At 53.2% G+C, this 13,678-nt stretch overlaps 1 protein-coding gene across 2 annotated transcripts in view; it reads right to left on the bottom strand.

Annotated features, from left to right (window-relative positions):
• Positions 1 to 13,678, bottom strand: part of col5a1 (procollagen, type V, alpha 1) — a 633,899-nt gene that overhangs the window by 49,803 nt on the left and 570,418 nt on the right. For both annotated transcript variants that reach the window (XM_068012023.1, XM_068012024.1), the window contains exons 49-51: positions 10,016 to 10,069; positions 6,982 to 7,035; positions 2,377 to 2,484 (exon numbers count right to left, since the gene is read on the bottom strand). In XM_068012023.1, the coding sequence (XP_067868124.1) occupies positions 2,377 to 2,484; positions 6,982 to 7,035; positions 10,016 to 10,069 (216 nt within the window). The remainder of the gene's footprint in view (positions 1 to 2,376; positions 2,485 to 6,981; positions 7,036 to 10,015; positions 10,070 to 13,678) is intronic.

Genomic DNA, 13,678 nt, shown 5'->3' with positions numbered 1-13,678 from the left:
AACGCACAGGGCGGGGAAAACGCACAGCGCGGGGAACGTCCACAGGGCGGGGAACGTCCACAGGGCGGGGAACGTCCACAGGGCGGGGAACGTCCACAGGGCGGGGAACGTCCACAGGGCGGGGAACGTCCACAGGGCGGGGGAAACACACAGCGCGGGGGAAACACACAGCGCGGGGGAAACACACAGCGCGGGGGAAACACACAGCGCGGGGGAAACACACAGCGCGGGGAAAACACACAGCGCGGGGAAAACACACAGCGCGGGGAAAACACACAGCGCGGGGAAAACACACAGCGCGGGGAAAACACACAGCGCGGGGAAAACACACAGCGCGGGGAAAACACACAGCGCGGGGAAAACACACAGCGCGGGGAAAACACACAGCGCGGGGAAAACACACAGCGCGGGGAGAACGTCCACAGCGCGGGGAAAACCCACAGCGCGGGGAACGTCCACAGCGCGGGGAAAGCCCACAGCGCGGGGAAAGCCCACAGCGCGGGGAAAGCCCACAGCGCGGGGAAAGCCCACAGCGCGGGGAAAGCCCACAGCGCGGGGAACGTCCACAGCGCGGGGAACGTCCACAGCGCGGGGAACGTCCACAGCGCGGGGAACGTCCACAGCGCGGGGAACGTCCACAGCGCGGGGAACGTCCACAGCGCGGGGAACGTCCACAGCGCGGGGAACGTCCACAGCGCGGGGAACGTCCACAGCGCGGGGAACGTCCACAGCGCGGGGAACGTCCACAGCGCGGGGAACGTCCACAGCGCGGGGAACGTCCACAGCGCGGGGAACGTCCACAGCGCGGGGAACGTCCACAGCGCGGGGAAAACCCACAGGGCGGGGAAAACCCACAGGGCGGGGAAAACCCACAGGGCGGGGAAAACCCACAGGGCGGGGAAAGCCCACAGCGCAGAGTGTCTACAGCAGAGACTAGTGTCTGAGTGACTCCAGGTTTAGTTAAAATCCTGTAGATTGTGGGAGGGAGACAGTTAGACAGTAAATAAAAACAGAAAGTGCTGGAAATACTCAGCAGGTCTGGCAGCATTTGTGGAGAGAGAAGCAGAGTTAATGCTTCAGGCCAGTGACCCTTCTTCAGAACCAGTTCTGAAGGAGGGTTAACTCTGAAACATACTCGAAGTACATGGTAACCTGTGTACATAATTGGCTAAGGGACAGGAGGCAGAGAGCACTGCTAAATGAAGTGATCCTGACTGGAGAGTCAGGCTGGAGTATGCAGTGGGGTCCCCCAGAGGTTGGTATTGGATCCCTGCTTTTCCTGTTCTATATAAATGACCTGGACTTGTGGATAGTGAATACAATTTCAAAATTTGTGACCGATACAAAACTTCACAATGTAGTAAATAGTAAACAGGATAGTAACAGCCTTTAGGATCACGTACAGACTGGTGAACTGGGCAGACACACAGCAGATGCAATTTAATGTGGATAAGTGGGAAGTGATACACTTTTGGAGAAACATCTTGATGAGGCAGTAGAATCTAAATGGAAGTATTCTGAAGGGCTGCAGAGGGACTGAGGCTGCATATTCACAAATCCTTGAAGATGGCACAGCAAGTTGACAAGGTGGTTAAGAAAGTGTGTGGGATACTTGGTTTTGTAAATGGGGCGTTGAGTACACAATCAAGGAAGTTATGCCAAACATTTACTCACTGGTCAGGCCCCAGCTGGAGAATTGTGTCTAATTCTGGGCCCCGCACTTCAGGAAGGATGTCAAGGCCTTGGAGAGGGTGCGGAGGAGATTTACTAGAATGTTCCCAGGGATGAGGGACTTCAGTTATGTAGAGAGAAGCTGGGATTGTTCTCCAGGGAGCAGAGAAGGTTAAGGGGAGATTTAACAGAGGTGTTCAAAATTACGAGGGGCTTTGATAAAGCAGGTAGGGAGAAACTATTTTCACTGGCAAATGGGTCAGTAAAGAGAGGTCATAGATTTAACATAATTGGCAAAAAAAACTAAAGCAGAAATGAGGAGAAACATCTTCACACATAGTGTTAAGATTTGGAATGGACGAGCTGAAAGGGGTGGAGGAAATAGATCCTTTACGAACGTACAAAGGGCAATTGGACGTGCACTTGAGTGAATACATTTGCAGGTTTATGAGGGAATAACTGGAGTCTGAGATTAATTTGGATATTTCTGTAGAAGAGCAGGCTCGGAGGCAAAATTACTCCATCTGTGCTTTACGATTGTAAGATTCGATAATATTGGAGTCTGAGAGTCCAGTAGATTGAAGGGGGTGAAGTGAATGAAGTGAAGAGCAAATGGAGGTTGCAGACGTTGTTTGCAGTTTTAAAGAGGGTTCAAAAAGGAAGAGAAAAGGATGATGATGATGAGGAGCTGCTGTTTGTACTCACAGGGCTTCCTTTAGGACCATCGTCCCCGGGAGGACCTTTCGGACCCGGAGGTCCAGCAGCTCCAGAAGGTCCAGATTCACCTTTCTCACCCCGTTCGCCTTTAGGCCCCTGCAGAGGATGAAGGAAACTCTTGAGTTACACAGAATAAAACAGTCGAACTGCAGCTGTGTCCTGACACTCCAGTGCAGTACCAAGGGAGTGCTGCACTGTCACAGGCTCAGTACTGAGGGAACACCACACTGTCGGAGGGTCAGTACTGAGGGAGCGCTGCACAGTCGGAGGATCAGTACTGCGGGTGTGCTGCACTGTCGGAGGATCAGTACTGAGGGAGAGCAGCACTGTCGGAGGATCGGTACTGAGGGAGTGCTGCACTGTCGGAGGGTCGGTACTGAGGGAGTGCTGCACTGTCGGAGGGTCAGTACTGAGGGAGTGCTGCACAGTCGGAGGATCAGTACTGCGGGTGTGCTGCACTGTCGGAGGATCAGTACTGAGGGAGAGCTGCACTGTCGGAGGATCAGCACTGAGGGAGGGCTGCACTGTCGGAGGGTCAGTACTGAGGGAGTGCTGCACTGTCGGAGGATCAGCACTGAGGGAGAGCTGCACTGTCGGAGGATCAGCACTGAGGGAGGGCTGCTCTGTCAGAGGGTCAGTACTGAGGGAGTGCTGCACTGTCAAAGGATCAGTACTGAGGAAGCGCTGCACTGTCAGAGGGTCAGTACTGAGGGAGTGCTGCACTGTCAGAGGGTCAGTACTGAGGGAGTGCCGTACTGTCGGAGGGTCAGTACTGAGGGAGTGCTGCATTGTCAGATGGTCAGTACTGAGGGAGTGCTGCATTGTCGGATGGTCAGTACTGAGGGAGTGCTGCACTGTCGGAGGGTCAGTACTGAGGGAGTGCCGTACTGTCGGAGGGTCAGTACTGAGGGAGTGCTGCATTGTCGGACGGTCAGTACTGAGGGAGTGCTGCACTGTCGGAGGGTCAGTACTGAGGGAGTGCTGCACTGTCGGAGGATCAGCACTGAGGGAGAGCTGCACTGTCGGAGGATCAGCACTGAGGGAGGGCTGCTCTGTCAGAGGGTCAGTACTGAGGGAGTGCTGCACTGTCAGAGGGTCAGTACTGAGGGAGTGCTGCACTGTCAAAGGATCAGTACTGAGGAAGCGCTGCACTGTCAGAGGGTCAGTACTGAGGGAGTGCTGCACTGTCGGAGGGTCAGTACTGAGGGAGTGCCGTACTGTCGGAGGGTCAGTACTGAGGGAGTGCTGCATTGTCAGATGGTCAGTACTGAGGGAGTGCTGCATTGTCGGATGGTCAGTACTGAGGGAGTGCTGCACTGTCGGAGGGTCAGTACTGAGGGAGTGCCGTACTGTCGGAGGGTCAGTACTGAGGGAGTGCTGCATTGTCGGACGGTCAGTACTGAGGGAGTGCTGCACTGTCGGAGGGTCAGTACTGAGGGAGTGCTGCACTGTCGGAGGGTCAGTAATGAGGGAGCGCTGCACTGTCGGACGGTCAGTACTGAGGGAGTGCTGCACTGTCGAAGGGTCAGTACTGAGGGAGTGCTGCACTGTCGGAGGGTCAGTACTGAGGGAGTGCTGCACTGTCGGAGGGTCAGTACTGAGGGAGTGCTGCACTGTCGGAGGGTCAGTACTGAGGGAGTGCTGCACTGTCGGAGGGTCAGTACTGAGGGAGTGCTGCACTGTCGGAGGATCAGTACTGAGGGAGAGCTGCACTGTCGGAGGATCAGTACTGAGGGAGTGCTGCACTGTCGGAGGGTCAGTACTGAGGGAGTGCTGCACTGTCGGAGGATCAGTACTGAGGGAGTGCTGCACTGTCGGAGGGTCAGTACTGAGGGAGTGCTGCACTGTCGGAGGATCAGTACTGAGGGAGTGCTGCACTGTCGGAGGGTCAGTACTGAGGGAGTGCTGCACTGTCGGAGGATCAGTACTGAGGGAGTGCTGCACTGTCGGAGGGTCAGTACTGAGGGAGTGCTGCACTGTCGGAGGATCAGTACTGAGGGAGTGCTGCACTGTCGGAGGGTCAGTACTGAGGGAGTGCTGCACTGTCGGAGGATCAGTACTGAGGGAGTGCTGCACTGTCGGAGGGTCAGTTCTGATGGAATGCACTGTCAGAGATGTTGTCTTTCCGACGACACATTAAATCATGGCTTTGTCTGCCATCTCAAGTCATTGCAGAAACTATATGGAAGAAGAGCAGGGGAGTTTTCTCCGGTGTCCTGGTCAATATTTATCCCTCAATCAGCGTTCACTAAAACAGATTCTCTGGTCATTATCACATTTATTTATTTATTTATTCATGGGATGTGCGTATCGCTGGCCAGGCCAGCATTTATTGCCCACCCCTAATTGCCCTTGAGAAGGTGGTGGTGAGCTGCCTTCTTGACCCGCTGTGGTCTAGGGGCTGTAGGTACACCCACAGTGCTGTTAGGAAGGGAGTTCCAGGACTTTGATCCAGCGAGGGGTACTTGCTGGTGGTGGGGTTCCCATGCGTCTGTTGCCCTTGTCTTTCTCGGTGATAGAGGTTGTGGGTTTGGATGGTGCTGAGGACCAGTTTGTGGGAGATTGCTGTGCGCAAATTGGCTGCTGCATTTCCTACTTTACAACAGTGGCTACACTGCAAAAATAGTTCATTGGCTGTAAAGCAGTTTGAGATGTCCAGTGGCTGTGAAGGGCACTATATAAATGTAAGCCTCTATTTCAGAGTTTCTCATCATTCAATAAAATATTCTGTTTTTCTATTCTTCCTACCAAAGTGAATATTAAATGCAAATTCTTTCGTTTCTTTAACCTGGAGTCATTGGCTGCGGCTGTGGGTGGGAATGGGGGTTGTCGTGGGGGGGGGGGGGGAAATGGAGGTGAGGGGGTTAGGATTGAGGAGGTGGAGGTGGGATTGAGGTTGGGTGAGGTGGGATGGAGGGGTTGGGGGTGGGGTGGGGGGGGTGATTGAGGGGGTCAGGGTGGGGGGGTGGTGATTGAGGGGGTCAGGGTGGGGGGAGGGATTGAGGGGGTCAGGGTGGGGGGGGTGGTGATTGAGGGGGTCAGGGTGGGGGGGGTGATTGAGGGGGTCAGGGTGGGGGGGGTGATTGAGGGGGTCAGGGTGGGGGGGGGTGATTGAGGGGGTCAGGGTGGGGGGGGTGATTGAGGGGGTCAGGGTGGGGGGGGTGATTGAGGGGGTCAGGGTGGGGGGGGTGATTGAGGGGGTCAGGGTGGGGGGGTGATTGAGGGGGTCAGGGTGGGGGGGGTGAATGAAGGGGTCAGGGTGGGGGGGGTGATTGAAGGGGTCAGGGTGGGGGGAGGGATTGAGGGGGTCAGGGTGGGGGGAGAGATTGAGGGGGTCAGGGTGGGGGGGGTGGTGATTGAGGGGGTCAGGGTGGGGGGGGGTGATTGAGGGGGGCAGGGTGGGGGGGGGTGATTGAGGGGGTCAGGGTGGGGGGGGTGATTGAGGGGGTCAGGGTGGGGGGGGGATGATTGAGGGGGTCAGGGTGGGGCGGTTGCTGATTGAGAGGGTCAGGGTGGGGGGAGGGATTGAGGGTGTCAGGGTGGGGGGGGTGATTGAGGGGGTCAGGGTGGGGGGGTTGGTGATTGAGGGGGTCAGGGTGGGGGGGTTGGTGATTGAGGGGGTCAGGGTGGGGGGGGTGATTGAGGGGGTCAGGGTGGGGGGGGTGATTGAGGGGGTCAGGGTGGGGGGGGGTGATTGAGGGGGGCCAGGGTGGGGGGGGGTGATTAAGGGGGTCAGGGTGGGGGGGTTGGTGATTGAGCGGGTCAGGGTGGGGGGGGGTGATTAAGGGGGTCAGGGTGTGGGGGTTGGTGATTGAGGGGGTCAGGGTGGGGGGGGTGATTAAGGGGGTCAGGGTGGGGGGGTTGGTGATTGAGGGGGTCAGGGTGGGGGGGGTGATTGAGGGGGTCAGGGTGGGGGTTGATTGAGGGGGTCAGGGTGGGGGGGGGTGATGGAGGGGGTCAGGGTGGGGGGGTTGGTGATTGAGGGGGTCAGGGTGGGGGGGTTGGTGATTGAGGGGGTCAGGGTGGGGGGGGGGGTGATTAAGGGGGTCAGGGTGTGGGGGTTGGTGATTGAGGGGGTCAGGGTGGGGGGGTGATTAAGGGGGTCAGGGTGGGGGGGTTGGTGATTGAGGGGGTCAGGGTGGGGGGGGGTGATTGAGGGGGTCAGGGTGGGGGTTGATTGAGGGGGTCAGGGTTGGGGGGGGTGATTGAGGGGGTCAGGGTGGGGGGGTTGGTGATTGAGGGGGTCAGGGTGGGGGGTTTAAGAACTGTCCCAGTCACAGCGATGGGGATTCTGTCAGCATCAATTTTCTTGCGACTGGTCAACACAATCGAACAATCTGAGCTCAGGGATTCATTTCTATTCAAACCCAACACAGCAGGTCCTCATCAAACTCCTTTACTCCCGGCCACACACTCTGCTCCCCAGCTTCTATTCTGGAATTTACTTATTTCAGTTGAGAAACTAAGACAGTTTAACAGAAGTGTGCTGTGGGGGAAGGTGAGATTTAAATGTGTTACAGACCAGAGTGAAAGAGAGAAACATTTTGTTGCACAATATATAACTCATTAAAGGTAAGACAGCCAAGTACTCACTGGCATTCCCATGTATCCTTGTGGTCCTGGTGCTCCAGCTTCACCAGTATCACCCTACAAGAAAAACAGAGGCACATTGAAACAGTTTGTCAGAGGCAACCAGGACTAGAGACCACATTGACAGTGCAGGGGAAGGGCATGAGGTTACACAGTGCCAGTAGAACAGCTACCACTGGCACCCTGCACACTGCCCTCGAGGTGGCTGTGGTGGGGAAGAGACGGTTGCCCACCTCCTTCTGGAATGTGTCTTTGCAAAGCAGGTGTGGAAAGAGATGCAGTGGTTTTTGTCGAGGTTCATCCCAAGCAGCTCTGTAACACAGGAGTCTGTGCTCTACGGGCTGTTCCCAGGGACGCACACCAAGATAAACATCATCTGCTGCTGGAGGACCGTCAATCCGGTGAAAGATGCTCTTTGGTCTGCCTGAAACTTGCTGGTCTTCCAGTGCAAAGAGCTGTCCACTACCGAGTGTTGCAGACTGGCACATTCCAAGGTCCAGGACTACGTGCTTAGGGACGCACTCGAGCTTGGGGCAGCCGCTGCAAAGGCTCAATGGGGAGAGACCACTGTGTAAGGTCCTCCCGCCATAGTGAACTGAGGGGCTGGATCAATGGGAAACCCCTCGGGCTGTATCCACCAGAGAATGTTTTGACATATAATGTAAATGTACACTGTAAATATAACGGGAATGGTAAGGGTAGGTGAGGCATCTCGAACTGCACTGAAAGAAACTGATCTGTATAGCACTTTATGTTCAATTTGAATGGTTACATAATGTACTTTTACAAATTTTATGATTAAAGTATATTTTTGGAAAAAAAAGCGAACACTGGCACAGTGTGAGGGGCCGAATGGACTCCTCTTGCTGCAAGTTGTATCATTTCTGAGCACAATGACAGATTGGCTCAGTGAGTCAGAAGATTGTGGGTTCAAACACCAGCTCCAGGACATGACCTGTCATCCAGGCTGACACTCCCAGTGCAGTACTGAGGGAGTGCCGCGCTGTCGGAGGGTCAGTACTGAGGGAGTGCCGCGCTGTCGGAGGGTCAGTACTGAGGGAGCGCCGCGCTGTCGGAGGGTCAGTACTGAGGGAGCGCCGCGCTGTCGGAGGGTCAGTACTGAGGGAGCGCCGCGCTGTCGCAGGGTCAGTACTGAGGGAGCGCCGCGCTGTCGCAGGGTCAGTACTGAGGGAGCGCCGCGCTGTCGCAGGGTCAGTACTGAGGGAGCGCCGCGCTGCCGGAGGGTCAGTACTGAGGGAGCGCCGCGCTGCCGGAGGGTCAGTACTGAGGGAGCGCCGCGCTGCCGGAGGGTCAGTACTGAGGGAGCGCCGCGCTGCCGGAGGGTCAGTACTGAGGGAGCGCCGCGCTGCCGGAGGGTCAGTACTGAGGGAGCGCCGCGCTGCCGGAGGGTCAGTACTGAGGGAGCGCCGCGCTGCCGGAGGGTCAGTACTGAGAGAGCGCCGCGCTGCCGGAGGGTCAGTACTGAGGGAGCGCCGCGCTGACAGACGTTCAGTACTGAGGGAGCGCCGCACTGACAGAGGGTCAGTACTGAGGGAGCGCCGCACTGACAGAGGGTCAGTACTGAGGGAGCGCCGCACTGACAGAGGGTCAGTACTGAGGGAGCGCCGCACTGACAGAGGGTCAGTACTGAGGGAGTGTAGCACTGTCGGAGGGTCAGTACTGAGGGAGTGCTGTACTGTCGGAGGGTCAGTACTGAGGGAGTGCTGCGCTGTCAGAGGGTCAGTACTGAGGGAGTGCTGCGCTGTCAGAGGGTCAGTACTGAGGGAGTGCTGTGCTGTCAGAGGGTCAGTACTGAGGGAGCGCTGCACTGTCAGAGGGTCAGTACTGAGGGAGCGCCGCACTGTCAGAGGGTCAGTCCTGAGGGAGCGCCGCACTGACAGAGGGTCAGTACTGAGGGAGTGTAGCACTGACAGAGGGTCAGTACTGAGGGAGCGCCGCACTGACAGAGGGTCAGTACTGAGGGAGTGCTGCGCTGTCAGAGGGTCAGTACTGAGGGAGTGCTGCGCTGTCAGAGGGTCAGTACTGAGGGAGCGCTGCACTGTCAGAGGGTCAGTACTGAGGGAGCGCCGCACTGTCAGAGGGTCAGTACTGAGGGAGTGTAGCACTGACAGAGGGTCAGTACTGAGGGAGCGCCGCACTGACAGAGGGTCAGTACTGAGGGAGTGCTGCGCTGTCAGAGGGTCAGTACTGAGCGAGTGCTGCAATGTCAGAGGGTCAGTACTGAGGGAATGCTGCACTGTCAGAGGGTCAGTACTGAGGGAGCGCCGCACTGACAGAGGGTCAGTACTGAGGGAGCGCCGCACTGACAGAGGGTCAGTACTGAGGGAGTGCTGCGCTGTCAGAGGGTCAGTACTGAGCGAGTGCTGCAATGTCAGAGGGTCAGTACTGAGGGAATGCTGCACTGTCAGAGGGTCAGTACTGAGGGAGCGCCGCACTGACAGAGGGTCAGTACTGAGGGAGCGCCGCACTGACAGAGGGTCAGTACTGAGGGAGTGCTGCACTGTCGGAGGGTCAGTACTGAGGGAGTGCTGCACTGTCGGAGGGTCAGTACTGAGGGAGCGCCGCACTGACAGAGGGTCAGTACTGAGGGAGTGCTGCACTGACAGAGGGTCAGTACTGAGGGAGTGCTGCACTGTCAGAGGGTCAGTACTGAGGGAGCGCCGCACTGACAGAGGGTCAGTACTGAGGGAGTGCTGCACTGTCGGAGGGTCAGTACTGAGGGAGTGCTGCACTGTCGGAGGGTCAGTACTGAGGGAGTGCTGCACTGTTGGAGGGTCAGTACTGTCACGTGTATTTTTCCATTAGCAGTAGAACCCAGAGTGAAATCTGCCTCAATAAGTCTTCAACCAACACATCTCCTAATTAATAGACATTTGTACTTAATGACATCCTCTATGAGATGATTCCAAGTCAGTGCCAGTGCTGGACAATAATGTTTAATATCTCTAAACAGACACACACATTTTGAGCAGTTTTTGGAAGCTGATGTAAGATAAACAGGAAGTGATGAAACTACCTTCTCGCCCACAGCTCCAGGGTTACCGATTCCTCCTGAAGGACCTTGTGGTCCCTGCAACAGAAAGAATACATTCAATGGTCAAACAGAACAAGAGCGGAGTTTGGAGAGACAGCTCCTTCTACACTGTCCCCATTCCTACCAAGGCTGTGTCTTGTGCACTTACTTTCCATCTCAGGTCAGGCTTGTGAAATCTTCACACTCCTCAGTACAACATGCATAAATAAAACACAGGGGGTGAACGACGACACCTACTGTTTACAATGTCTCCCCTTCTGAAAATACCAAGTGCTTTCAGTCAAGACAATGTTCATGGATTTGATATTTCTCACCACTTTGCGAATATTGTTTTCTAATCCCGTGTACAGTCTCACTCTCTCTCTCCCTTTCTCTATTGTCCTTATAGCTCACTCGGTAAATACATTACCTAATGTGGTACGGAACATCACGGATAATGAATCTTTTCGGTTCCCTGGTCTCTGCTGGATTACCTGCTCTCAACTGATGGTTGCATTGCTGCTACAATCGGTCTCAGTGCCATCCAATGATGCTCACTGAAAGATTGATGTTGGTGGACGTCAGGGAAAGTAGCCTCGGAGTCATCAGTAAGGCTGTACTCCATTTCAAACATCCTGCCAACATTTACTGAAGTGATTGCGATATGGGATGGGACCATACCCCAGCAAGAATCAGTGCGAGGCAGAATGTAATGGAATGTATGTAATGGAACCGACGAGGGAGCAAGCTATCCTAGATCTAGTCCTGTGTAATGAGACAGGAATAATTAATGACCTCATAGTTAGGGATCCTCTTGGAAGGAGTGATCACAGTATGGTTGAATTTAGAATACAGATGGAGAGTGTGAAGATAAAATCCAATACCAGGGTCCTGCGCTTGAACAAGGGGGACTACAATAGAATGAGGGAGGACTTGGCTAGAGTAGACTGGAAACAAAGATTTTATGGTGGGACAGTTGACGAGCAGTGGAGGACTTTCAAAGCAATTTTTCAAAGTACTCAGCAAAAGTATATTCCAGTGAAAAGGAAGGACTGGAAGAAAAGGGGTAATCTGCCATGGGTGTCTAAGGAAATAAGGGAGGCTATCAAATTGAAAGAGAAGGCATACAAAGTGGCCAAAAACAGCATGAAACTAGAAGATTGGGAAAACTTTAAAGGTCAACAGAAAGCCACAAAAAGAGCTATAAAGAAAAGTAAGATAGAACATGAGAAAAAACTAGCACAGAATATAAAGACAAATAGCAAAAGTTTCTATAAATATATAAAACGAAAAAGAGTGGCTAAAGTAAATGTTGGTCCTTCAGAGGATGAGAAGGGGAATTTAGTTATGGGATATGATGAAATGGCCAAGGCATTGAACAGGTATTTTGTATCAGTCTTCACAGTGGAGGACATTAATAACATGCCAGTAATTGACAAAGAGATGAACGTAGGTGAGGACCTGGAAACAATCATTATTACGGAAGAGGTAGTGTTGGGCAAGCTAATGGAGCTAAGGATTGATAAGTCTCCTGGCCCTGATGGAATGCATCCCAGGGTACTAAAAGAGATGGCGGGAGAAATAGCAGGTGCACTGGCGGTAATTTTCCAAAATTCGCTGGACTCTGGGGTAGTCCCAGCTGATTGGAAAACAGCAGATGTGACGCCACTGTTTAAAAATGGAGGTAGACAAAAGATGGGGAATTATAGACCGGTTAGCTTAACCTCTGTAGTGGGGAAGATGCTTGAGTCTATTATCAAGGAAGAAATAGCAGGGCATCTCGATAGAAATTGTCCCGTTGGGCAGACGCAGCATGGGTTCATGAAGGGCAGGTCATGCTTGACAAATCTTTTGGAATTCTATGATGACATTATGAGCAAGGTGGACAATGGGGACCCAGTGGATGTGGTGTACCTAGATTTCCAAAAGGCCTTCGACAAGGTGCCGCACAAGAGGCTGCTGTATAAAATAAGGATGCATGGCGTTAGGGGTAAAGTATTAGCATGGATAGAGGATTGGTTGACTAACAGGAAGCAGAGAGTGGGGATAAATGAGTGCTATTCTGGTTGGCAATCAGTCACTAGTGGTGTGCCTCAGGGATCGGTGTTGAGACCGCAATTATTTACAATTTATATAGATGATTTGGAGTTGGGGACCACGTGTAGGGTGTCAAAGTTTGCAGATGACACTATGAGTGGCAGAGCAAAGTGTGCAGATGACTGTGAAACTTTGCAGAGGAACATAGATACATTGAGTGAGTGGGCAAAGGTCTGGCAGATGGAATACAATGTTAATAAATGTGAAGTCATTCATTTCGGTAGGAGTAACAGTAAAAAGGATTATTACTTGAATGGTAAAAAGTTGCAGCATGCTGCTATGCAGAGGGACCTGGGTGTCCTTGTGCATGAACCGCAGAAGGTTGGTCTGCAGGTACAGCAAGTAATTAGGAAGGCAAATGGAACTTTGTCCTTCATTGCTAAAGGGATTGAGTTTAAAAGCAGAGAGGTTATGTTGCAGCTGTATAAGGTACTGGTGAGGCCGCACCTGGAGTACTGTGTGCAGTTTTGGTCTCCTTACTTGAGAAAGGATATGCTGGCACTGGAGAGGGTGCAGAGGAGGTTCACTAGGTTGATTCCGGGGTTGAGGGGGTTGGTTTATGAGGAGAGACTGAGTAGATTGGGATTATATTCATTGGAATTCAGAAGAATGAGGGGGGATCTTATAGAAACATATAAAATTATGAAGGGAATAGATAAGATACAAGTAGAGAGGATGTTTCCACTGGCAGGTGAAGCTAGGACAAGAGGGCATAGCCTCAAGATTAGAGGGAGCAGATTTAGGACTGAATTAAGAAGAAACTTCTTCACCCAGAGGGTTGTTAATCTATGGAATTCCTTGCCCAGTGAAGTAGTTGACGCTTCTTCAGTAAACGTCTTTAAAGCTAAGGTAGATATCTTTTTGAACAATAAAGGAATTAAGGGATACGGTGAGAGCGCGGGTAAGTGGATCTGAGTCCACGAAAAGATCAGCCATGATCTTATTGAATGGCGGAGCAGGCTCGAGGGGCCGGACGGCCTACTCCTGCTCCTAGTTCTTATGATCTTATAAAAAGTGGAAAAACACAAATATTAGATACAGAATAAAGCTCCCTCTACACTGTCCCATCAAACACTCCCAGGACAGGTACAGCACTGGGGTAGACCGAGAAGGGAAACCTCGCAAGGTTGTAGGCTGCAGCTGTGTTGTTGTCAAGGATTATGGCAAAGACTCACAAGCCAAGGATGTCATTGACAATTATTTCAGGGCAAAGGATGTGTTTCATAAATAAAAACAAAAACTTCATTTAAAAAAAAAAACTGGGGTTGGCTGTACCTGTTGCTGGAGGAGGAGTGCTGAGGAGAAACTGCAAAAACCTTGAACAACATTTGCTGCAGAGGAAAGACTTTTGGAATAAGCCTGTATTTGGAGGTGGGTGTTGAGCACCAGACTCATTTCATTTGGACTGTTGTGGGAGGTGGAAGAGGCCAGAAGAACAAGGGGTGGGGGCTATACAATTCTGCAGGGAGCTGTGCAGTTGCAGGGAAGCTCCCTCCCCACCCCAATTGCCCAGCCTGGGTCAGCTGAAGCTGCCTGGCTAATAGACGGAAGGGGATAAATAGTGCCTGG

Source organism: Heterodontus francisci, chromosome 32, assembly GCF_036365525.1.
Source record: "Heterodontus francisci isolate sHetFra1 chromosome 32, sHetFra1.hap1, whole genome shotgun sequence".
NCBI lineage: Eukaryota > Metazoa > Chordata > Chondrichthyes > Heterodontiformes > Heterodontidae > Heterodontus > Heterodontus francisci.
The sequence above is the reverse complement of the archived record's forward strand: the minus strand, read 5'-3'. Positions and strand labels throughout refer to the sequence as shown.